General features: G+C 40.7%; 3 protein-coding genes across 5 annotated transcripts in view; 1 reads left to right on the top strand and 2 right to left on the bottom strand.

The window, feature by feature from the left end:
* Positions 1-1911: 1911 nt before the first annotated feature.
* On the bottom strand, positions 1912-12959 carry cdh26.1 (cadherin 26, tandem duplicate 1). Of its 2 annotated transcripts, XM_044039004.1 has the most exons (20): positions 12825-12959; positions 11922-11981; positions 11731-11823; positions 11452-11613; positions 11143-11290; positions 9934-10103; positions 9702-9830; positions 9431-9613; positions 8700-8971; positions 8370-8512; positions 8030-8260; positions 7724-7945; positions 6645-6769; positions 6275-6349; positions 5322-5375; positions 4325-4378; positions 4136-4213; positions 3204-3242; positions 3017-3091; positions 1912-2854 (listed from the first exon to the last, which is right to left on the bottom strand). In XM_044039004.1, the coding sequence occupies exons 1-20, from the start codon at positions 12849-12851 to the stop codon at positions 2615-2617; spliced, it is 2580 nt and encodes an 859-aa protein (XP_043894939.1). In that variant the 5' UTR covers positions 12852-12959; the 3' UTR covers positions 1912-2614. The 2 variants fall into 2 exon arrangements, with proteins under 2 accessions (XP_043894939.1, XP_043894940.1); XM_044039005.1 differs by lacking the exon at positions 4325-4378.
* Positions 12960-14497: 1538 nt separating this feature from the next.
* Positions 14498-26379, top strand: part of zmp:0000000926 (ataxin-1) — a 50944-nt gene continuing 39062 nt past the window's right edge. Inside the window, exon 1 of the mRNA XM_044039008.1 lies at positions 14498-15522. The gene's annotated coding sequence lies outside the window, so the exon portion shown is untranslated. The remainder of the gene's footprint in view (positions 15523-26379) is intronic.
* LOC122777661 (dysbindin-like) lies at positions 16094-26050 on the bottom strand. 2 transcript variants are annotated; one of them, XR_006361352.1, is made up of 5 exons: positions 25575-26050; positions 17883-18032; positions 17633-17782; positions 16211-17382; positions 16094-16171 (listed from the first exon to the last, which is right to left on the bottom strand). XR_006361352.1 is itself a non-coding variant. In XM_044039032.1 (4 exons), exons 1-4 carry the CDS (start codon positions 25615-25617, stop codon positions 17105-17107), a joined length of 621 nt encoding a protein of 206 aa, XP_043894967.1. In that variant the 5' UTR covers positions 25618-26050; the 3' UTR covers positions 16094-17104. The 2 variants fall into 2 exon arrangements, 1 of the variants encoding a protein (XP_043894967.1); XM_044039032.1 differs by having other exon boundaries at positions 16094-17382.

The raw sequence follows: 26379 nt of genomic DNA, 5'->3' as shown, positions 1-26379 counted from the left end.
ATATATCAAAATGTTCGGCTCATTCTGGACATTTCTAAACAATAATAATAATGATAATAATAATAACGTACTGCATGTTAGGCTGGGGATCAGTAGTTTAGCATGTGTCATCTTCTAACCTGTTTGATCCTGATATGTCCTCGGGCAATTAAACCATTATTGTTCTGGTGGCTGTGCGTGAATGCTTGCATGTATGCGTTACTGTGAATGGGTGTGGATGGTATGTGACAGGAAAGCGCCACACACTGAAGCGCGGTGTGGATGTGTTGATGAATGGGTGAATTGCAGAACTGAAGTATGAAGCGCTTTGAGTGATCATCAAGGTCAGGAAAGTGCTCTCACTGAGTGCTCATCATTGGTACGGGTTAATACATACACAGTTTTGCAGCTTCTGCTGACAGACTGATGAAGTTTTGCTTGTGTTCCAAAGACAGTGATGTCGTTACGTGTGTCATTGACTCGGTGAGGGGTATTTCTTTTTTCTTTTTGGCAAACAACAGTGCCAATGATGGCAAGAATTCAAATCAGATTGTGTCTGTATAGGCCAGGCATGTCCAAAGTCCGGCTCACAGGCTAATCACGGCCCTCGGTGAGATGTTGTACGGCTTAGATACTTAGATTTCAGAATTGCAGTTTGACCCGGAAGTAGAAGGAGATGAGGTATAAACTGCAGTACTGTTGCCGGAAGTCATACGGCCATGGCTGCAATGCGCGCTACCTTATTTAGAGATACAGCGCCACCTACGGAGGCAGAGTGAGACTCTGCAAATTGTCCGATTGTCTGTCTTCGTCAGACTACGGCCGTTGCTCAATTTAAACTGTGTGATAGTGACGTAATGTTCTTTGCCGTGTTTGAGCCTGTGCCGGAACATAATGTGATTAGATTGGCCAGTGATGCTTTGGAAAATGTTTCTCAACTTCTAATAAACATAATCTAACCAAAATGAAGCAACAAGTAGTTTGCAGCAGCAGCAGTCAAAATTGAAACAGTCAAATTACCGTATAAACTCAAAACTGTGAGATAGTGTTGCACACTTTTTTTATTATAATGACCTCAACACTTACCCCTACTAAATAGGTTAAAAAAAAAAGACAATTAACTGTTGCCAACACGTCTTTCACGAGTACATTATTCTATACTCTTTCCATACATTATCAATAATAGGCCACCATTATTTACATCGTACCACTCTGGAACAATAATTCAACACAAAACTTATTTACAAAGAGACCACCAGCAGCTGACCAGCGCACACTGCACCACTGCAACAAACTTCCAGCCAATTCTGAATGGGCAAAAAGAATAACCACATCCATACCCTGTTTCATTTCAAATCACTTACAGCATAGTAGAAAATGAAGGCTCCACTTTTATGATGAGCCAAGGTGTGTGCAAATTTTGCTTAAATAAATGTAAAATGTTTTCTTGGATTTTTTGCCTGAGTATAAAAGCGACCGAATCTTGCAAATATTCTCATTTCGTGACAGGATCCCTTTTCTGAGCACACAGCGCCAGCTCTATGATCTGAATCAATTTTGGATCAACAAACCCAAACATTTTTGAATCAAATTGAATTAGCGCTAAAATCTGCAGGTAACCACTGAAAACCTAACCAGTGCTAAAATCTGCTGCTAGAAATACTCAATCCACTTTAGTGGATATCAGTTATGGCCACCCTGTCCTGCCCATCACTTTAGGTACTGAGCTATTTTAAGCGTTAAGTGTTGTGAGTGTTACGAGCTTCATGTTTTGTTTCACATCACAGACTTCATGGATTATTATGTGGAACTGAAGAATGTCTTTCCTCGTAGCTTCATTCTCAGAGCCTGAGTCAGTTGCTTCTCTGGAAATGTAAACAGCTACCAAGAAAAACAAGTCCACATTTGCCTGCAAGGTCAGAGTCTATTATGGCCGAATTAGGTAAAGACGCCCTACATATTGCACAATTGTTCAATTTTTTAGGACTCCAGCGATTCATTGATTTAGTTTATTGTCAATGTTTTATTACGTTAAGTTATTATTAAGTGGTTTTGGTGTGTTAGGTTTTTGTTTCCTTGTCGCTTTATAGATATCTTTATATCCCAAAACATTTATATCAAGGTTTAGGGAAACAATGACTGACATTTTTCCACACTTTTGGGCTGAACAACTTATCTGTAAATTGTGAAAATTCTCTACACATGAATTAGTGTTGTTAATGTATAGATAGTTGCCGTCCTAAACTTTCTAGGGTCATGAAATAACTACAGCAGTAATGCTAGGGTTGGCTGGTGTGCCGCCACTGCCACATTATTATGGTCTGCTGCAAAAATTTCACACAATCATTAATATCTATGTGCCACTAATGATTATCACTCATAACTTTCTCGCACAAGTGAGCGCCAGAAGCTGCAAATTAAGACACGAAAGACAACAATTCATAATAACAGCACCTTTGCTGAAAATCATTGTAAGGGGGGGAACACTGAAGGTGGTGAAGGGGATTTTCTCTTGACTTCATCAATCAACACAACACAGTGTATTGTAACATGTAACCTTAATTGTAGGCCATTGTCCAAGTTAGGTCGTAGTCACAGTCGGGGACTAGAAAGAGCTCAATGCACGATCTACAAATCACTTTCCAGCTGTGTTCTTCAAAGCCGCATGTTCTTTCTCTTGAATTGCCCTGTGACAGATGTTGCCCAACGCCTTGAACTTTGGCTCCAAGTCATTCAGAAACTGCAAGTCGTCTCCCAGGTTGCCGATGGACAGCTTGTCCAGTGACTGAGACGTGCTGCCCTCTCCCTCATAGGCATACTTGTAGGGTTGGTACTGGGGATATTCAACGTGGCCTCCATCAAGCATGGGCAGTTTCTGTGAAGTTGAGTAAAAATAGATTTTATTTAGGTTAGGCGTGTTCATTTAGGGTAGACATGGAAAAATAAGTATGGGCACTATTGTGATTTGGCCACAGTGTTCTACACCCACTACCGTGTATTGAATTTAACTTACCGTATGGGAGACACACTGTCTTACCTTGTCAATGTGATCTATAATGTACTGCTGTGACTGCAGGCTGAGAGAGCGTTGATACCGTTTTCCGCGGCCCTGCTGTTGGAGAGAATAAAAAATATGTAGAGAAATGAGGAATGGCTTCCCACTGCTAGGTTTATGTTTTACACATTAATAAAACAAGACATAATCGTTAAGTAGAACTACTTACATGGAAGGAGTTGGACCTGTTTGTACTCCAGGAAGAATACTAAAATTTAGAACAAAAACATACTTTTTAATCAGTCCTGAAACCTTGTTTGACCTAATTCACAGGTCATTTATCTATGCGGGTGTGTCGATGTGTGTGACTAAATCAGGTTCTTTCTTATCTCTCTTTCTTTCTGTCAATTAATTTAGGTCATCCATCCAACTGTGGTTCCAACACGAAACAAAAGTTTTATATCGTACAAAATCAACTTAAAGCGATTTTGAAACAGAGTGACATATCGTCGACGAACGAAAAGTCAAACACTCAGTATGTGGTTTGTCAAAAATACTTCTGTCGTCAACCACTCGTGGATTAAAGTAACAATAAGACCAGCAGGGCACACAGAAGCCACATCATCAATGTTGTTAATTAAAAAATATTTTTTTCCACTTATCTAAAGCATATAAAACTGGTTACGTCTAAGACAAGTGGAAAATCTTGGCATTAAAAAAAGACATTATTGAATTGAATTGAATTGAATTGAATTGAATTAAATTAAATTAAATTGAATTGAATTGAATTGAATTGAATTGAATTGAATTGAATTAAATTAAATTAAATTAAATTGAATTGAATTGAATTGAATTGAATTGAATTGAATTGAATTGAATTGAATTAAATTAAATTAAATTAAATTAAATTAATTAATTGAATTGAATTGAATTGAATTGAATTGAATTGAATTGAATTGAATTGAATTGAATTGAATTAAATTAAATTAAATTAAATTAAATTAAATTAAATTAAATTGAATTGAATTGAATTGAATTGAATTGAATTGAATTGAATTGAATTGAATCATTAGTTGCTAGTTAATATAGTTGTTGTAGCTCTAGTCAGGTAGTTATTGATGAAACATGTCAACTGAGGCAGCTAGAGTCGTATGTACTCACCCTGTTTTGTCTTCCAAGGCCTCTGAAGTCGGAATCCATTTGATACGCTCCCATTTTGCTGTTGTTCAAATTCATATTCTGCAGTGGGCAAGTCATACCACTGTGAAACATTCTTTTAAAAATCCTCACACTTCCTTGTCTTAGAAAGTGAAACTTAAAAAAAACAAACTCAAAAGAACTATCACTTACTTGTGTGTTGTATGCGTCTTTCTTCGCGATCATCCCCGCGTCCTTTTCACTGACCTATTAGAGCAGAGCACATTAATGAAGCAGAGCCCAGCAAAAACTGCACTGCATATTTGTCTGTAGAAAAAAACTGTAGTGTAGTATTGAGTTTTAAATATAAACAAATGTTTCGCCAGATTCAAACCCTTGTCAAATGAGTTCACACTGTGCTGATTAAGCCTCAGCTCCACACCGCTCTCTCTTTCTGTTCCTCGGCATAGCATTGTTTAGATCTTGTACCTCCCAGGCAACAGTAACAGTAACATTGAGCTAGTAAAGTCAACAGGTTGGAGTATGACAGAAAATACCAAGATGTGTCCATAAGTGAAGTCTACTGTTCAAAGCGCCTGGTTGTTCGGGCAGTTTGACGGGATAAACGCTGTATACACACAAGACGGAGCTGATAGTTAGTTAGTTTAAGCTAGTTTAAGAACACACCCTGCTACTGTCGACATTCAAAATCATGAGAGCATGATGAGGCAATGTGTGTTAAATGTTCAAGCAAGTAAACCAGCTTCTAATCTATGAGTGTGAGTGTCGTTCCGACGAGCTTCATGATTTGTTTCACGTCATAGACTTCATGGATTATTATGTGGGACTGAAGAATCGCTTTTGGTTTCCTCGTAGCTTCATTCTCAGAGCCTGAGTCAGTTGCTTCTCTGGAAATGTAAACAGCTACCAAGAAAAACAAGTCCACATTTGCCTGTAGGTTCAGAATCTATTATGGCGTAATTTGGTAAAGACGCACTACATATTGCACAACTGTTAAATTTTTAGGACTCCAGCGATTCATTGATTTAGTTTATTGTCAATGTTTTATTACATTAATTATTATTAAGTGGTTTGGGTGTGTTGGGTGTTTGTTTCCTTGTCACTTTATATATATCTTTATATACCAAACATTTATATCAAGGTTTAGGGAAACAGTGACTGACTGACACTTAAAAGAACTATCGCTTACTTGTGTGTTGTATGCATCTTTCTTCGTGATCATCCCTGTGTCCTTTTCACTGACCTATTAGAGCAGAGCACATTAATGAAGCAGAGCCCAGCAAACATTGCACAGCATATTTGTCTGTAGCAAAAACCTGTAGTGTAGTATTGAGTTTTAAATATAAACAAATGTTCGCCAGATTCAAGCCCTTGTCAAATGAGTTCACACTGTGCTGATTAAGCCTCAGTTCCACACCGCTCTCTCTTTCTGTTCCTCGGCATAGCATTGTTTGGATCTTATACCTCTCAGGCAACAGTAACATTGAGCTAGTAAAGTCAGACAGATGTCAACAGGTTGGAGTATGACAGAAAATACCAAGATGTGCCCATGAAAAGCTCCATAAGTGAAGTCTACTCTTCAAAGTGCCTGGTTGTTTCGGGCAGTTTGACGGGAGCTGATAATGTTGCCAGACAGAGTCTTTTTTCAGATGAAGGACGCAGCATACAAATACTTTTACGTTGTTTCTGTTCACTAAGAGGCAGAACACCGACATTGCATCATATATGTTTGCATATGTGGAAATGCCCAAGGCAATCTGCGATGTCTTGTGTCGTGAGAACCTTTACTGCTAAATTTCATTCTGCAAGTTTCCTACACACATGTCATGCAAACCCTGTAATTTAAGTCATGAATGTGTCTCCACCAGTACCTTTCATCGTAAATCATTTACCCAGCTACATATATATTCAGCTTTATGAAGCTTAGGGAGTTGCACACAAAGTCACTGGCTTACGGCTCTGTTCATTTTCTGCAGGTTTTGGAGTCCTATTTTCTAAAGCACCAACAATTGCCTACTTCATTCTTTATTTCACTCATGCCTTGTGATCCATACTAAAATAACACTTGCACAAACACATGGGGTGTGTCTGTGAAAATGTCAACCACCACAAAAGGAGAAATATATGGAGGGTGAGGAGTACCTGCCTGGTGGCCTTTTTTAGGCCTTCTGTCACAGGTACTCCATTCGTAGGTATCGAGGGCAGAACTGGCTTCGTCTGGCCGAAAGAGAGAGAACAGAATGAGTGATGAGGCAGACGACTGTCAAAAACATTGTGATAGGTGGAGGCATAGTATATAATATTGCCACTGTGTTGTTTCTACAGTAGCCCAAGAGCGTGCATTTCACATTTTGAAGTGTAAGCTTACGACATCAAACAAAGACGATAGCATTTCTAATGTGTGAAGGCAGCTGTAGTTCCCTACGAACTGCTGTCTCACCAGAAGATATCACTCCTCCCTACACTCTGGACCTTCTATCCCACTAAGTTACACACAATACAACCAATTCACCATGCTTTCAGCACCCCCTCCTTCTTGGTTGTACTTGATCAGCGTCTGATTTCCCTCGTCCTGCGCTATGGGGCCGTGATGGAATGTTTTTTTTCCACACTCGCACATAAAGATGAGGAGTAGTACTGCAGGAACAAATCGAAATGACATCATTATCAGGCAAGAGTGTACATGTTTTTTCAGTTAAACATAAATAAAAATGAACACAAATAGTTGATCTGCCAGAGAGGCGTAGTCTTTAAATGGAGCCACTGGTTTGTATTCATTTTAGTAATTCTTAACATTTCAAGCTATTTCATCAACTGAACATAAACTACAAACTCCGTTTTCAGAAAAGTTTGGACACCTTCTAAAACTGCAATAAAAACTTAAGTCTCTAATTTATTAAATCAATAGAACCTTTGTTTAACAAATAAAAGTAAAATGAAAAGGTTTGCAGTGTTTTCAGGCTTCATCTGGGTCACCATTTTTTGGATAGTCAGTTCAAAGACATCTACACTTCATATCATGAAAAGATTTAGACATCTTTAGTGCATAAAAGGCTGAGGGCAACTGAGATGGACTAAAAGATAGTGAAAACATGATCTCTGGTCAGATGAGTCCATGTTTCAGCTTGTTTTGGGGAAAGATAGACATCAGACTGTAAAAGGTAAAAGGAAAAGGTGCAAATCCAAAATGTGTGATGGTTATCATGGCATAGGTGAACTGCATATATGTGAAGGTTCGCTTGAAGCTGAAGCTTAATCTGGAATTTCTGAGAGACATACTATGTGTTCCTGCCAAAAAATATACTGCACATTATGTAAAGGAGAGTCGGACAACGGTGAACACAGACTGTTGAGCAGCTCAAGTCTGGTTTGCAGCAATGTCAAATTTGTTTGATTGTTTTGCATCAATATCTAAAATGTAAGTTTAGTAACTTTATTAAATTTTAAGTTTAATAAGGGGTTAAGAGATAAGTTTGTCAATGAAAACTATATGCGGTGTAACTACTGACATATTTTAGGTTTTTGTTTGCATTACATCCAGACTTTACTGTAAATGGGGCTTGTGTATGGTTCTGTTTGCCATATACTCACACAAAAATAACAGCAATCCTGCAAAAATCACTGCAATGCAAGATGCCCCGCCGCTGGTTGAGAGCGGCTCTTTACGACGGCAAACGCTTGCTTCTCCACAGTCGCACACCGTCACTCCCAAAGTGCTGTTTTCACGCATGCTCTGTTGGTCCTGAATCACCAGGGGCACTGTGTAGTTGCCGTAAGGAAGTGTCTTCAAGCTAACGAGGCCACCTTCCTCCCCTGGTGAAGAGCGTAAAGAGAGGTGTACGACGGCTTTTTGACAGGATTGATTTAAGTGACTTACGTGTAAATGTTTGCACTAACCTATGGAAGGGTCTAGTTTCCATAGCCGCTTCAGAGTTCCATCATCATCCCTCAAAGAGAACATGAAGGGCCCACTGTAAGGATGGTCATCTGTGTCTCCGGCAGCTATCATGACTTTGTTCACCTTGTTTCCACACATAATGACGTGATTGTTGACCAGCCGAGGCGTGTTGTCATTGATATCCTTCAGGTGGACCAGCACAATGCATGTACCTGTGGCTTGGGGCTTACCTTGGTAACCAAAGCAAAATTTGTTTCAACTGTTTGAGTCTAGTTTATGAATGGACTTTTGTGGAAAAGCCTGTTTTTGACTACGTCATACAGAAGAGCTCATTCGTACCGTCATCTATGGCACCAATGGTGATGTTGTAAATGCTGTCCTCAACGAAAGGTGACTCTCTGTCCATTATCTCAATTGTTTTGATTTGTCCTGTTTTCGCATCAATTCCCATCCACTTGGCTGGATCATGTAACAGCACATATCTGAAGAGGAAGAGGACATATTAGGTGAAAACTGTGAAATCTGTTTGCAGTGCTCTGGCAGAGAAAACAAGCATCATTTTTTTAAATGTTGACAGAGGTGACTGATATCCTGATTAAGCTAGATTAGTGGGGGATCTATTCACAGAGAGAAACCGGTTCAGTAGGCATACACTGTTTGAACACCAACCTGATGTTATTGACATCAGAATCATCATCGTGAACCTCTGGCGTGAACAGTAGCTTTCCTGGTGACTCCTCCTCCCTCTGGTACACATGACTTATTTCTTTCTTGAACTGAGGTGGGTCGTTGATATCAATCACTTCGATTTTGACTGTGACTGAATCTGGAGGAGGAAGTTTGTTGGTGCCAGTGGATTTGTCTTTACAAACAAATAAGGTTTCCTCATTCTTTACTCCGATTTGCAGTTCTAATAAAGATGTTCTCTCAAAATCCATTTCCTGGAAGAAGCAACAAAGTTGTAGTCAGGACTTGCACTGCAAAGCCAAAAAAGTCACACACTTTCATTTTTATTTAACGGCCTTGAGCTTCGATTATGGCGGTCACTTTTATCTAAACGTTCGATATCCGGTCATACTTGGAGGGGACACTTCAAACTCGAACCTTAAAAACCCATTAGAGTTTAAATTATACAGCCTAGAAATGCATCACATTCTCTGAAGTCATGATTGCGTGGTCTAGTAGAGCTCATCTTGCAATATGTTTGGAAAAATCTGGTCTTTCAGTATATTGAGGTAGTCGACCTCATTTTTCTTGACACCTAAAGTAATTAAAGTAGACCTGACCAACTGAAGAAACTCCAGATCATAACACTGCCCCCACAGGCTTGTACAGTAGAAACTAAATAAGTATATGACTTTTTTAGACAGGCATTTTAGTAGAATGAATAGCTGAGTTACCTTAAGGACACTTAGAATGCCCTCATTTGTCTCTGGGTCAGTTTCAATTTGGAAGGCTCCATCCTCATTCCCGTTGATGAAGAAATATTTGGCACGCCAGCCTGGAGTATTTGGAGTGTCTTTGTCCTCTACTGCAACTCTCAAGACATCTCCTTTGGTTGATTCTAACACCTCCCCTTTATACTGGACAGGAAATACAGTTTCAACTTTAACATGATACAACCTCCAAAAGAGAAACTTTCATCATCAGGATAGTGATGACAACCCTTGCCTTAGTCTCCTTGAACACTGGTGGATGGGTGTTTGTGTCAACAATATTGAGAGATATAACAGCAGTTGAGGAACTGGGTGGTGTTCCTTGATCCTTTGCCTGAACAATCACTTCATAATTCCTTGTTTTCTGGAACACACACAGACATGTATGAATTTTCAGATATCACATTAAAAAAAAATAATAATAATTTGCAAATGCATGTATGAGCAGCTCGGTCACCAAGCCTCACATCATAGTTGAAACATCCTGCAAGTGTAAGCCAGGCCATCCTGTCATCAATCTGTTTCAAAGCAATCACGGGCTGTTGTGGTTTCTGTGAAATCACGCTGATGGTGATGTTAGAGTTAGGTGTGCCGCTTTGATCTCTGTCCGTGGCATGAAGCTGCACTGGCAAATACCCTTTGAATAAATATATATATTAAAAAAACAAACAAAACAGAATGGGTCACAAAATGGCAGTAGAAATCGTAATGCAAAATTTTAAAACAATGACCACCCTTTTGATCTGAAAGGAGAGTCCATAAAGTGTAAGTAGCTGTGTGTTAAAATTCTCCTGTACCAGCTGTCTAATCTCCTGGTTAACCACCTGCTTAAAAAAGACAGATTGGTGGGAAATCACCCGCACTTTCTGCTGTGCTTGCAGCCACTGCGGCGTGTTTTCAGAGAAAACTTTCCACTGCCAAGTCTTTGCTAATTGCAACACCACACATGTGATTTGTCCACATGAAAATACCGAAACCCATGGTTAAGCTAAGAATGCCAAGTCAACAGGAGGCAATATAACCGTAACAAATTTACTACAAACTGCTTGTTGGCCTAAGCATATTAAATGTTAACACTGCTAACACTGGCCAGGTTTGATGGTGTCTGACACCATCATACAACTTTGCACACTGATGTGATGTTACAAGCACAAAACTCTGTTTTTTCTTTCTACACATACACTGCACAAAGATTGTGAAAATATTCACCTTCTGCATTTTCAGATACCTAACATTGGACATGTATGTAAGGCCAAATTACACAGACATAAGCAACATTTTCAAAATGATGTGCCTATGTGTGGACTGGGCCACAGACTTCAGTGTGGTTGCTTTTATATCAAACCGTTTACGATACGATATGATACGTTACGATATACCTTTATTGTCCCACAATGGGGACATTCCCAGTATTACAGCAGCAAGAGATAGTCACACAAATTATATATTATATATACACAGCAAACAAGGAACAACAACAACAACAGGTGCACGGTGGAGAATACAATTCTGACAGTGGATGAAAGAAATGAATATTATAATGATCACAGTGGTGACTGGGTCTGCTGGGAAACCTGGGAAAGTACTGCTGTAAGGTGTCATTGCTAACCACCGCACACCTCTTGCACTTTAAATTTCCATTTTTGCATGTGTCAACTCTATTACTTTATACTCACCCTCTTCTGAGTTTTCCTTTATGTCGGCTGTGTATCGGGATTTGTCAAATGTTGGCGCATTGTCATTGATGTCCATTATGTCTATGTCAATAGATAGTTCTCTGTCTATTTGGAGACCAGTGTCTTTGTCCAAGATTTCAAACTTGAGCTGCGGATAAAGGTGCACATAATGTAAGATGATTTCTGTTGGTAAAAAAAAAATATATATATATATATATATATATATATATATATATATATATATATATAAAATATTAATATGAAGTGTACTTGTTATTAAAGGAACTGGGAGTCCAATAGGAATCTTACATGGAAGAGCGCGTTCTCCTCTCTGTCAACAGGTTTATGGACATAGACCTCTCCAGTTTCTTCATTGACAGAGAAGACTCCCAGTGGCTTTTCAGTCACACCCGTTCCACTCAACTTAAACCGCTGTCTTTCTGAATTTCTGTCCTTCTTGTCATTAAACATCTAGAGTCAAAACACACACAACTAAGCCGTCATTGTTTGAATGTGAGATATGGCCATGAATGCTGATCTGCCACACTTTTTCTTTTTTCTTTTTATAAACTTAGCTTTTGGACTTACGTGTGAAATTATCTTAGGGTATGGACCAGGTGTTTCCTCTTTTAGTTCAATGGTGGACAAGACCCATCTTCTTTTGGAACGCAGCAAAAGTTCCTGTTTAGAAAATCAGTATAAATCATAGTTGCTGTAATTGCTCCTCCAAGCAAAACTTTTTGGCAGGAGAGTGCAATTTCAGACAGTTAAACAGTTACCCGCTTGGCTCGAGCGCTACGGTTCCCATTGTGGGACTCTGACATGCAACCCACAAAAACCTGCAACAACAGGGAGACATTGTAGTAATGCAACGTAATTTCGACACAGATTACAGGTTTTTCCTTCACATCTCATTTCAGGGGAATCTCTCATACATACATACTCATTTATGGCTGTGGACTTGCTGTTTGCTTGGTTGTCTCTCTGACTGACCCACATTTACATTCACGGCATTTTGTTAGTCAGATTTCATCGATGTGCCAGCATACACATGTGACTGACAGGCACTCACCCCTTCTGATGAATTGATAACACCGGGTAGGACAAGCTTAGGGTATTTTACAAATTTCTAAGTAAAGAAGTCTTTGTGCACCTGTAAATCTCTTCATGCGAAGATTCACTCAAATGATAATTGATAATTATGCTCTTATTTTAATATGTGTTTCATTTTATACGTTACATATTGTTCACTAAAACCAGAAAATGGTCGAATGGTTACACCGAAATTAACTACAGTCTGCAAATTATGTGTAGACCACTGCCTAAATTCAGTTTTAATTGAATGAATTCCCATTATGTGTTAACAATTAAAGTAATATTTTTAGCGCATCAACCATTTTCTTTGTTCTTGTAATACCAGAGTATTAAAAAGTACATAAGGAAGTATAATAGACAAAGAGAAACTGGTTTGGCTTGATGACTGTTTTTGCATTTGCCTGCAGACATTTTACTAGATATAATAACAGTGATGTGCTGTAATTACAAATATTTTAGGCTGTTATTTTCAGTTCGCCTTAAAAAACAACAACAAAAAAACCAACAACTCTGTCTTTTATGAACAAAGCTACCTGAAGATTTGCTCTTCTCTTAAGACTGGAGACAATTCAGAATTCCTCGCTTACCAACAGGAGCATGGAAACGGTCCTCATCTTGATACGCTCTGTCGACCCACAATGCCTCCAGGTAGCAGGTTGGCTGAGTTTGCAGTTCACAAAATGCTGCTTGTTCGTGCGTATGCAGCCGTGCAAGGTGATATTTGAATAAGCTGGCTCAACCTATTGATTTGTAAGACCAATTGGAGTTGCGCTTCTACCCACATTATCCGCCCATTTGTTTGCCTCTATGTACAAATGTATTCTGAAGCCATATTCCTAAGAACACAGGCTGACTTGGCTCTGTGCTGAGCCCCGGGCTTCTCAGCTCAAGTTCCCATGTCTTATTTATGTCGGTCTCAAACCATAGGGCTCTCCACAATTGGTCAGCCAATAAAAACTGTTTTTGTTTACTTCTGGTACTAATTGTAATAAGTGTGTAGTGAATTTTTAAAGCTGGACCAGGAATTAGGTTATGAAGAACTTAACCAAAATTAGAAACTTGTCAACTGTTAAGGTATGAATAACTTTTACAAATGCTGGGAAAAAAAACCCCAGAACTAGACTTGTCTTTTTATCCAAGTCCACGTGTTCTGAATCTGGCCTACATCCAACATTCACACGTAGCTTCAATATATTTCCATGGAATAACACCTTTGTTTCACATGGAATACAAACAAAATGTTTTTTGGCAGCGCAAAACAAAACGTAGGAAAACGTCAATCAACTGGTATCAGAATATCTTCTTTTTTTTTCAAGTGAAGTACAAACCTTGCCCCACCCATTCCACAAACTATAAATCCCATACACATAAAAAGTAATACACTATAATAATAATAAATAATAATGACTTGCCTGTCATCTATCTTCTCTGCTGCTTTGACAACCAGCAACTGTATATTTATTGCATATTTTGTTAAAACAAACTTATTGTGCGCGTGTTTTAGATCCATTGCTGTTAAAGCTGCAGGGTCTAACCCTTTTGTGATTGTTGTTGTTGTTCTTCTCTGTTTGGACTTTGTGAGCAGAAATGATATTTGTACACTGCGTCCGTCATCTGAAACCAGGTTCTGTTAAATAATACTATCAGAAGTGACTGAGGGAGTGTTTGTGTGTATACAGCAGTGTGGGCTGGGACAAGAAGTGTTATCCCGTCAAACTGCTGAACAACAGAATTCACTTCATCAAAAACATCAAACTGGTTAATATTTACTGATTAACATAGAAATGGTTCCCGAGATTTTGATTATCTCTGAAGTCAGTGATGAGCTAAGTTGAAAGAATTTATTGACAATCGCTCAGAGTTCGAGGAGAACAGAGACAATGCCAAACATGAAAAGTGAGATCTCAACAGTGCTGTAATTCTGCCAGTGAAACCTGTTGATCTAAAGAAGGACAAATATTTGAGTTTTCCCGTATAGTAATTGATTAATAATTGATAAATCAGTTATATCTTGCATCCCTACACTTATTTGCAGTTACCTTTTATCGATTGGCTAATACATAATAACATAAACAATAAACATTCATGCAGAATTTCACTTTTTTTCCGATTTTTCTGTGTTTCCATTCTGGTTTATTTTTGTAGGCACAATTGAAAATGTGCATCAAAACAGGCTGACGGAAACAGAGTTGACTTTTGCAGTATCTTTTTCTCATTTAAATAATAACAAAAAGGCAGTTCTAAGTCAAAGCCACATGTGCAAAATGTCACACAGGTAATTTATTTACAGACGGTTGATAAAAATGTTCCTTGAATACAATAAAATAAATGAAGTTATTGTCCCGTATTAACAAAAATAGCTTTTCAGCTCCGTGTCAGAGATACACCTGAAAAAGTATCTCATGTGACAACCAAACCTTCCTAGTGGTTCAGGCCACCATTTTCCTTATTGCAATTAGTGACCTGAAGCCTTTTAATTAAAAAAAAAAAAAAGAAGAAAAGAAGTTTCAATCAAGTCAATTTTATTAATATAGCCTGACATCACATATACAGCAAGTGATGCCCTCTTACTAGAAATACTGTCAAAATAATCATACCTCCACCATGGAGGATATGTGGTCAGTTGTGGTTGTCTGTTTATTTTGTCTGTGTGTGTGCGTGTGTGTGTGTGTTTATCAAACTCATTTCAGTTGAAACTCGGTGGAAGGGTGGAGTATGAGCTAATCAAAAAAAAACCTGTAAACCTGATCCAAATGAGGGTGGATACAGCATAAATATTTCAAGACAGGGTGTGGGCCCTTCAGAGAGCATCATTACAAAAGCAATAAAAACACTGATAAGAGGAGATTGTGAGACTGAAATTTTGAAATGAAAAACATTCAAATTGATTCTAGTACGGTCACATGTACAGTATGTGCTGTCGGAGCACTTTCCAGTCTGTTACATGTAAAGGTTCTATATGTAGGAAATGTATTATACTATACACAGACAAAACGAGTGTCATATGTTTAAAATACTGTTAACGATGGTGCAGCCAGTATATTCATGAAATAAAATTCCATTTGGGGGCCCACAAAACGCAACTTGCAGCGAACCTGATGCCGAACCTAAAAAGCCTCACTACCCCTCTCAAAACATCTCAACAGATAGCCTGCAGTTGGAGATGCGTTCAAATACAGACGGCTCAGCGCAGAAGAAGCTGATGAGGGACCAGATGCATCAGACATGCTGGTGTGGTTACTTGGATACTCCTGGACAAGGTAGCAACAGGGAGCTTCAGCCAAGGTTAGTCAACACTCGCTCTCATATACACTTTGTTGGTGGATGTATTCCAGCTCTCCCTGTGGCCGGTAGGCTAAAATGAACCAAATAGGTTTGATATTTGTGAGGGAGAGTTGTGCATGAGCATGAACACAGTGTGACGCCAAGTGAAACGTGCAGGGTCTCATTGACAAATTTCTGGAAAATCTGGCAATTGCACTCCCTGCACTGCTTCCAATGAGGATTGCAGTATCCATTTTAAAAGCAAAAGGTTGCTGTTGAGGACATTTTATATACAATATATCACCTTTATTAGTCCAAATTTGTATATGTCCGAAAATATATGTATATTTTTTAATGTCATGTTAACACATAGTCCGACTAAAATCAAACTAGTCTTAATCGGACTATCATACCTGGATAATACGAGTCATAGTCCGACTAATCCTGCATGTATATGCTTAGTTGGACTGGAGTCGCACTTCTGTGCATACACCAACATTTCCTCAGCAGTCTTTGACCCAAGAGGACAAGGAGAGGACATATAAACTGCAGTACTGTTGCTGGAAATCGTAGAGACAGAGGTAAACATACAATCATTTCAACAGGTTTATTATCATTCAGTCCACAACAAGATGTCTAAATGGAGAAGAAATACACAACATGTATAACACTGTGAAAACCATGTTTTGTTTTGTTGGCGATCCACAACCACACACACACACACACACACACACACCCATATAAGGACACACCCATTCAAACTGACATAAAATGTACACTCAGAGGAAATCACTCACTCCACTGTAAACAACTCACAGACTTCACTACTACGCAGTAGTCCATCAATGCAACACTCTGTACTTACAGAATTGAAAACATACAAAGTACTCAAGAACAAAATGCCATGCATTTACAGGCCACACCTCAAATGGCACATGCACGCAGAAATGGGTTAACGAGAAGAGAGTGTCGCACGCTGTGCCTCATTCACGTTGATCTCCTGTCATCACATGACGAATGTGTGGAATTTCTTTTTCACTTTGCCATATAAACTGTCCTGGCACCATAACTGAAGTCTGGAAGGATTGTTTGTAATTAGTTCACAGAGCACATATTTCTTTCATAAGTAGGTTTGAAGGGGATTGCTCCATATTTTAATCTAAATGCCAGTGAATCCTAAATGCAACTATTTGAACTATTTTATCTCCTTTTCATTGTCCACATCTGTGTTCTGTTCAATGAATATGGTTAAACTTCCATCAGTTCCATCGAGTATCATGTGGCTGCTCGGCAGTAGTGCTTTGTTTCATGCCACAAACTTGGCAGGAGGACAGACCAACTCTTCAACTGTCAGTCATCTCAACCAGAACGTGTTAGTGCGGGGTAATGTGACTCACTGCTGTAAAAGTGTTAATTAACTTAAAAGAGTTAAAGAAATGATGATGATGATAAGACAACCCTTGGTAGCCAAGTCAACCATGCCAAGTTTACCACATGTAAAGAGAGACAGTCAATGAACTCAATGACCACTTTTTTTTATTATGTGGCATGTGTACCTAATAAAGTGGCCATTGAGCATTCACTGTATACAGAAAGGGAGGATTTATGGGGATTTTCTTTCCTCCTCGTCCTCCTCCTCCGTTTCTTCATCCCTGGTTTGGGGAACAGAGGTCAGCAGCAGAGTGTCAGCGTGGACTTCTTCGTCGTCGGACTGGATCACGGGTGTGTCGACGCCGGCCCCGCTGGTATCACTGGAGCCGGATGACGTGGAGGACATGCGCGACTTGGAGCCGTGGCAAACTTCATTTTGTCGCGTCAAGGGAGCGCGCTCCCTGTACACAACCTCTGCGTCTTCATCCTCGTCATCTTCGTTGTAACATCCTGTAAAAAGCAGGTGTTAGAACATTGCATGTGTTCTGCCACTGATACTGTAGTCATGCAGTCAGTAGGATGCACGTCTGTGCCCTTCCTGACACAACCCTCTCCATTTATCCAGGCAGTACGTTTATTCACCTCCGGGTGACTGGATTTATGTAATTTGGATTCGACACAATTGCTGTACCTGGTAGCTGAGGTTCCCCCCTTGACCCTCATGTGGAGGATAAAGCGGTAGAAGATGGATGGATTGTACCTGGTAGTGGTGACGCCAAAGCTCCTTCATCTGCTCCAGAGCTTGAGTTGAGAAACACATCGAGAGCCTCCTGGTCAGATATGTCCATCAGGTCCATCTGCTCCAGGACGTCCACATTCACTTCCATAGATGAAATACTGCCCATAGGTGCTGCATATAATGAACAAAGCAGCATGTATATGTAACGCACGACTAAACCGTGTAAGCATCTTAAATGATGTGTATCATGGCTTATGAGTAATTGTCTCACGTTTCCTGGAATCAATCTGCAAGTGAGACGAGGGCAAGTAGTTGTCAATGTCGTGCTGGTAGACATCTTCAAAGAAGCGCTGTCTCTCCTTCATCTTCAGGTGCTGGGCAGAATCGTTGTCTAACGCCCTCTGAGAGTTGCCTGTCTCCGCTGAGCAAAAAGACAAAACACATAAAAGAAAACTTTTAAATAACTTTCAAAGCTTTCTGTAGCAACAACACACTTGTGCTAGTGTCACTGCCCTTTGCTGCGTTTTGTCCTGGCATGGATTTCATCGCATTGTGGCATGGTTATTATTCTTGTTCAGTTTGTCATGTGGAGTGGATAATCCTGTAATGAGTGTAGTGATGGGTTTATTGTCATTGTGTTATTTTGGAGCCATTTATCAGACAAAGGAAAGAGGTGAATATCAGCAGGCAGCAGTATGGGTTCATGATTCATAGATTTTCGTAGGGAGTGGCCGGGATTAGAAATGAATATATCAGAGGGACAGCTCAGGTTGAACGGTTTGGATATGGAGGAAAAGAGGAAGACCCTAGAGAAGGTTCATGGATGTTGTGAGGGAGGACATGAGGACAGTTGGTGTAGCAGAAGAGGACTTAAGGGATATGGCAAGATGGTGGCAGCTGTGGCGACCCCTAAAAGGGAGAAACCGAAGGTTGAGGGAGAAGAAGCCCCATTCTTTTCAATCAGCCCTCTTTGTGAATTTTCTGAAAGCAAAGAAAATGTGCTCATAAGAAGAGTCTGATCTTGAGAACCAAGTACGTGAATGAGTATGATCAGCAAGCGTATTAAGTTACACTCCTTTAGTTTTGATTGCAGCCATGGTCATTGTTGCATATAACAGCAGGGTAAGGTAGACATGCCTGTGCATGGCTTGTATGTGCAGCTGTACATAAGTGCAATTTACGGTCCTCTTGGAGAAGAACTTCAATGATCATGTCCATAACGGCAAGAATATTCGCTAACCTTGCACAGAACAGTATCTTATGTTGGTTCTTTGTGTTTGTTGTACGTGTTGTGCAGCTGCTGCATGAGGTTTGTAATTTATGTTATGTCGTTCTGTCTTGTGCCTTTTGAGAGAAAATTATTATCCTGAGATTTGGTTATCATGCCAATCCAGTGGTTGCTCTGGCAAGATGTTTGGCTTTTGATTGGCTGATTGGATTCACTTGTGTTTGGCAGTGGTCACAGTACGGTTTCTCAACACGATGCTTCTGTGAGGTCCCGGGTTCAGCTGCAATGACTCTGTCTTGGTGTCTGCAGACTTGCACTGCAAGCCTTGCAGATCTCTGGGAACGGCAGGTCGCTTTACTGCACCAATCCTTGTCAGCGTTTGCAAATACTGACGTACAAAATGATCGAGTATCAGTTGTTTGTTTTTTTTTCCCTCTGCCGTGCTACAGCCTCACCTCATGTTATGCTTTCCTGCTCTGACATGAGCTGACATTCCGACTCATGTCACTAGTGTTTTATGGCTGTGGGTGTGCCCGTGTATCTGCATGAATCCTGTATGCGTATGACACGCATACCTGTGTACATCTGTATACATGTAATCTATCTTGTGGCTTATGTAATTTTGTCACTCACAAGCTGTAAGCATGCCAATCTCTGATCTGATGCAGCCCGTTCAGAAACAAATTTCATTCTGAACCAGAGGGCTTTTTTTGTGCTTATTCTAACCATAAAAGGGCCAGAAAATGTCCTGTGAGTAGAGCGGAAACAATTAATCGATTATTTATCGAGTACTAAATGAATCTCTTAAACTATGTTGATAATCGGTTGATCGGTTCGAAGCTTTTGTCATGATTAAAACAAGATTTCTGATTGTTTAAGCCAAGACATTTGAGAACATCATCATTTCTGGGTTTGACAAGCACTGATCAACATTTTTTAAGGTTACCAAGCGATTAATCGGGAAATTTTACAATTCCGAGTTTGGTGTTATCACGTGTCTGATCCACGTAAACGTTACTGCTGTATTTTCATTCCAAAAAAATAATAATGAACAAACCCAAAAGTCCCTGACGCAGAGGAGGAGGAAAATGGGGGACGTGCAGGCAGCGTTTGTTTACGACAGAAGCAGCTTCAATACTGACAATACTGCACATGTAAATTCCACTTGGATCAAATCTTTTCAGAAAGGAAGACATTTTGCACATGTGTTAAGGATGTTAAATCTTCCACGACTAACGCGACGCCATCAGAAGGGTCCATCACATCAACATTGCTAACTCTTGTCAGTGCTGCTTTTCTCCTTGTTTGACAACAAAGACGGCAGGTCATCACTGTCCCCCGGCCTTCCTTTAGAGACAGCTCCCTCTCTCGAGAGACCCTGTGAGCCAGTCTGTCACTCACCCTTCCACAGCCCTGAGGGCGCGCGTGTGTCCACTGTCATGCACCAACGACAGCCCTTTATTGTACCGTTCAAGCTGTCTGTGGAGACTGATGTTTCTGCAGTTAACACAGTCAGTGACATTGTGGTTGCCTTTTACCACCTTCTGGTGCAAACTCCTCATGAAACGTCAGCGTGAAGAAGGAAATATTTGTCTAACTATTAGTTGTGTATTTGTCACTAATGGATAAATAAGGGGCAAACTTTTTTGATTCGCAGCAGAAATGTCATACTGCGTATTTAAATACTGTAGCAAAAGCCAGGGATGCGGCGCCCTGATTCTAGTGTATGACAATTATATTTTTAATAGTCTAATTTAAACTTTTTTTAACATTAACATTAACTATTCACATTTGTTGTGGGTAAACGGTACAGGACAAATAACACCATGGCCGTCTATGAGAAGGAACTAAAATAAATGACATGGTGCCAATAGATTGCACAGTCAACTTCTCATAGCAGCGGAAAGCTTGAGACAAATAAACCAGTTACAGGCGGTCACATCTATGACGAGGCTTGTGTTGTTGTTGTTGATGATGATGATTTTCCTGGTGGCTGTATGCGAGTCTCTCTCTTACTTTCTCCTCCTCTTTCTTTCTCTCTTCGTCTAAAAGTCACATTTCACTACTCGAGCGCAGATAGCCTGTGGACATGACCAGCCCACACACAGACTCAACTGTCGGCCCCTGAGTGGGAGAAAAACATGTATGTTAAAAGCTGATTCATCCACATAACCCCTGCTGGGGAAGACATGTAGGCGGACTCCACAAACGCACTGCAGTTACTTTACTACCATACTTTGTGAGACCCTGATGTGTTCACAGCCTCCACAGGGGAATCCCTTGCCTTTGAACGGGGCTATTACTGTAACCACCATCGATATCAAATAAAGAAAAGAGAAGAAAAATCACATTAATTCTTGAATTCAAGGTTATCTAAGTCTCTCCGTGGCATAAGTGGGAGAATGAGTTGTGTAATAAATAGCAGGGCCGGCCAAATAATGTCAATCATGTTTAAGACAGGTTTGTGCAAGGAGCAAATAATCCTGGTGTTGCATAAGATAAAAAGGTTCCCTTCATATGCACCTGATTTGACCTTTTTACAGCTGGGAAATGCAGGTCACATGGAAATGATTTACTGTATGAGGTGAACAGTTGTGATGGCTGAATCCTGGCGTCAGGATAAGAAGAGACCAGGCTCATATGGGAAAGAAAAAAAGCAGATGAAGCAGAAAAGGACCACTTTAATGGTGATTTACAGGCACCGCACCTAAAACACACCATGGCTTTATTGCAACGACTGCTAGGGAAACAAAAATATGCAACGTGTATTCATAATTAATAATTCAGCTGCTTCTACGATGTCCAAAACTGGTTCTGGCAGTGTCTAACAAACTTATTTTGCAAACGAGTGCCCAGGGACAGAGTAGTTTTGCTACTCTTAAAACAGGGTCCAGGAATTTGGAAATCGAGTCTCAGCTCAGGGATCGGCTCCTTCCATCTATGACGCAGCCAATACAAAGAAGTCATTTTCCCCGAGATAAGATTACCTTTTACGAAGAAACGATGGCAAGTTTTCACCCATAATATGCTCTAACATCAGCATCCACTTCTTAGAATGCTGTATTTGCTTAATTTAATTTGGTCAAGTTCTTTTTCTGGGTTGAGCGTGGGTTTAACATAAAACCTCCCCCCACTAAATAATGTAGCTAATGGCAGCTTTGTGCTGCAGGTATGGTAACATTGGGGGCTTACATCATGCCGACTGGTTTCATAACTTTGCCCCAGGAGTAGCAGAAAAGCCCTGGGGCAACTTCACTGAACAGCCTCATCTATAGGTTTCCAACAACAACTTGACAGGCCTGTCATGCCACATTGCTAAGGTTGGCCGAGGTTGCCTGCAGGGACAGATGAAGGCCACCCGACAAAAGGCTCACATCATGTAACCAATGCCTGCTTAATCTATGTTGTTTAATATCTATATGTCGGCCAGGTTTTTCCCCTGTCTAAGAGCCTTTTATCGCAACACACAGGAGTTACTGGGGTCAGATGTGGTATCTTGTGACTGTGGTGTTTGACATCAATTTCCTTTAATGACACAAAGTCATGAGAGCGTAATTAATTCCAGCAAGAAACAATTGTAGACTTTCGCGAGCATGTTAAGTACACGGTTGGTGTAGCGGTTAGCACTCTTGCCTCTCACAACCCAGTAGAAACAACATGCCTTTCTGCATGGAGTTTGCACCATATGTGTGTGTGTGTGTGGGTTTTCTCCAGGTTCTCTGGTTTTCTTCCCACAGTCCAAAAACATGCAGATTTTAAATTGGACACTCTAAATTGACCATGGAGTGGATGGTTGTTTGTCTCTATGTGGCTCTGTGATGGACTGGAAACCTGTCCAGGGTGTTGCTCACCTTTTGTCAGCTGGGATTGGCCTTCTGTTAAGTCTGTTTTTCCTTCTGTCCAAACAACCCAACCAGGTGGATGTATTCCTACTACTAAACAGATACAAAGCACAGTAATACTGAAGTCTTTATAGCAGGTTCAAAAATGCTGTTTTATTCATCTGATGACACTATTTGTGGAAAAAAAACAGCAACAAAAACACGGATGATGGATGATTTCAGTCTGCACTAAGACAGGATGTCAAATGTCGTAGGTCACTCACTGTGTTAATCTCTATTTTGAGGTCACATGTGACCAGGACCTATGCGCCCCCCACCCTGACACCCATGCTCCATCTAAGCCCACACTGAACCATAATTACCTGAGGCTTACTGTTACATAACGCTGGTACAATCCTTCATCTCTGCACCCTGTAACGCTGGACTCCTACTCCGCTGCAGTGCATAACTGTACAGCTTACTGATTTATTTAATTGCTTGTGCATGCGTGAATGTGGGATGTCGGCTCAGTTTGTGAGAAGTGAGAATGAAAAGAAAGTTTGTTTAAGGAAGGAGAATGTGGTCTCATGAAGCCTGAGTTTACTTTGCATTATTCCTGGTCTCTAAGCTATTGTGTCTTTGTGATTTGAGGCATCACTTAACTGTGTCTGCTTGCCCCGGGTAAACCGCGCTCTCAAAATACGAGGGGCACGCAGAGAACCTCCACACATTTTCCGTCAGGAAGCATTCGACTCTAAATCCACACATGCACCATTGCCTGCTCTGTGTCGTTTAATGGCGCAGTGGTAAATCAAGATTCCCAGGAACTGAACTGGAAGCAGGGAACAAATGTTTCTATTGAACCACAGAGTCACATGTTGGAGCAGTCAATCCCCCCGTGGCAAATGGAAGCAAATCCCATGATCATCTTTCTGTTTTCTGTGAACAGAGAGGCTCGGTGTTTATTTGTGTGAAACGCAGCTAGTGAGGTTGTTGCACACCATGGCCGGTCACATTTGACAGCCCATTAATCTCAAACTCCACCCTCTCTTCTCTTACGGCCCCTTTCTTCCTCCCCTATCGGGCCAAAGATGGTGTCACCCGGCTCCCAGCCGCAAACGGCCACATCATTTTTAGGTATTACTGTTATTATTTACTGAGGCAATTGCTCTCCTCTGCCGGCCTCGGAGACTCAGCAATCCATCAAGCATAAATCATTTATGAGTGAGATCACTGCACCACAACCGCCACCCTCCCCCCCAATCCCCCCAATCCCCCTCCACACACACACACACTCCCCTCACTGCCCACCACACTTATCCATGAACACACAGTAAATCAGGACTGGTCACTCGTGCCACCAGAGCACCTGCTTTTCGTCATCTCATCACACTATCTTAGACCTGGGAAACCTAAAGGTCCAGTATGTAATAATTAGTGACATTTAATCGGAAATATTGTATCTATAGCAAAGTTAAAAAATAGAGCATTTCTGCTTTAAAATATGTGAAAACAAAGAGACTAATGGGTTTTATTGAGTATTGTACTCCATAAAAATACATAGAAATCAGTATTTTCTATTCAAGGTAATGGAGCGTTTCATTTCGGCTGCCATTTAATGACGCCATTCACTTCTCCAACATAACTTCTGAATGCCCCGTAATATCTTTTATAACCAGTTAGCTATTGTGTTGTCCTTTTTTTAAATTGTATTTTTCCACTAATCATTGCCATTTGCTTCACATTCTACCAAGGAATCTCTCCCCCATAAAAAGTGACGGCACAGGGGAACGAAAATGAACAAGACAACAATTCCCATGATCCCACACTGTTTCCCGATCTATGCAAACTAGGTCTTTTGTTGTTGTTTTGCTTGAGAGACGCCGAGTGGCATAAATTACCTTTACCGTTTACAGTTACACAAACATAATGTTAAATGTCTGTGTTGCACACTGGAACAACAAACACTTACATTAACACATTATTTAAATAGCTATCCAATTACTCATTGTCACGGTCGTATCTCGAAGGCTACATCTGTTTCATCGGTTCACTGTCACCTTCGGGTTTCTATTATCCCAACGGTGCATGTGCACACAGTGTTTCTTGAACCTTGTCTGACCGACCGCTCTCTAAGTGTTTGATCAGATTGTGTATTCCCAGGCCATTCCCATTCCCATTCCCAAAGCCATTACAGCACTTCACTCAGGGCTAAATGCAGGGATGACCTCCAGCAATGCCCACTGCACCCCATTAAGGTCAATCAAAACAGGGCTTTCAGTCGTCGCTGCCTTCCCTCCTTATGCATTAACTGTGTGCGTACAGTCTGTACATTATCACCCCTCACACAGACACTTATTCATTAAAGCAGCAACGAGACAGCAGCAGATTTTCCTCTCGACAACAAACTGCTCTCGTGAGACAACTACATGGTGCGAGACACTTTCTCTGTCAGGCAGGTAGCAGTTAGTGTCTCCTCCTAAGTACAGACCTTCTTCATTTATTTTAGTCAGACCCTATAGGAGGCCGTGGTGATCCCTTTGCTGTAATTAAACATCGTCTTGCTCAGCGGTGTTGCGTCACCATCAAGGGCTTATTTGGTTAAAGGAGGTTTGGCCTGTGGCAGTTACTGTTACTTTGGACAGTTAGAGCTTCACAGGAACATCACATGAGTCATGGCTTACTTAGATGTTGTTGTTTTTTTAAAGAGTCATTCATAATAACGTGATCAATGAGTTGTGATTCAATGCAGAGGTCATCGTAGAATTGATATTGGAGCTTGACTTGCTCACAGTACACTGGACTATACCTGGACTTTAAATCATAACACACTATATTGTGATAAACAAATCCCTGCTGAAGGAATTACATAAAGTTTCTCTTCGGCAACATCGTTGCACTGTTGATTACTTACATGCCAGTCGTTTGTTGTGGTTGGTTGAGCCAGTGGACGACATGACGATCCAGTGGATGTGGGACTGGGTTGAGGAGAGTGTTCTTGCCCTAAAGTGAGAGTGGATTCCTCTCGTCCGTCCTGTCGAGGCTCCAGGACAGGATGCTGGTGTGTGTGCAGCGGCTGGTCATCTAGTCACCGCATCCCTGGACTTTGGTGGCACCTGAACTATCAACCACAGTAGATTCTCATCACCCTTTACCTTCTTCTTCTTCCTCCTCTCCTCCTGCTCTGCCTCTCTTGTCTTTTGTTTGCTGACGTGCTCTCCCTCTCTTTCTGATTGCCTTTGCTGCTTCACAATCCCATCAGCTGCCTCTGTGTCTCTCTCTTTTTCTCACAAACACACACACACATGCTGTCTTGCCTTCTGTGTCAGACAGGCTCACTGGGGTTGTAAGGAGCTGTGCAGCTTAGGGATGGAGGGGAGGGGGATTGAGGAGGGGGGGTGAGTTGTAGTGGGCTACAGCACTGTGGCCTGTACCAACTTGTGACACCATGGGGGTCAGCAGGATCAGAAGGAGTATACGCTTTTTATGTAATGAAGGGGACGGTTCCAGGATTACACCCCTCCCATCTCCGCTCACCACAGCTTATTTACGTTATTTATTTATTTTATTCACTTTGCAGAGGAATTAAGGCTTTAGACATGGTCTGTCTTAAGAGAGGAGGTGCTGCATTTTATTTATACCACATGTAACATATAGTGGCTCACATAAAAACCCATCATTTATTCAATCCAACTTTATTTATAAAGCACTGAAACAAC

Source organism: Solea senegalensis, linkage group LG11, assembly GCF_019176455.1.
Source record: "Solea senegalensis isolate Sse05_10M linkage group LG11, IFAPA_SoseM_1, whole genome shotgun sequence".
Taxonomy (NCBI): Eukaryota; Metazoa; Chordata; class Actinopteri; order Pleuronectiformes; family Soleidae; genus Solea; species Solea senegalensis.
Note: the sequence above shows the minus strand (reverse complement) of the source record. Positions and strands in the feature narration are given on the sequence as shown.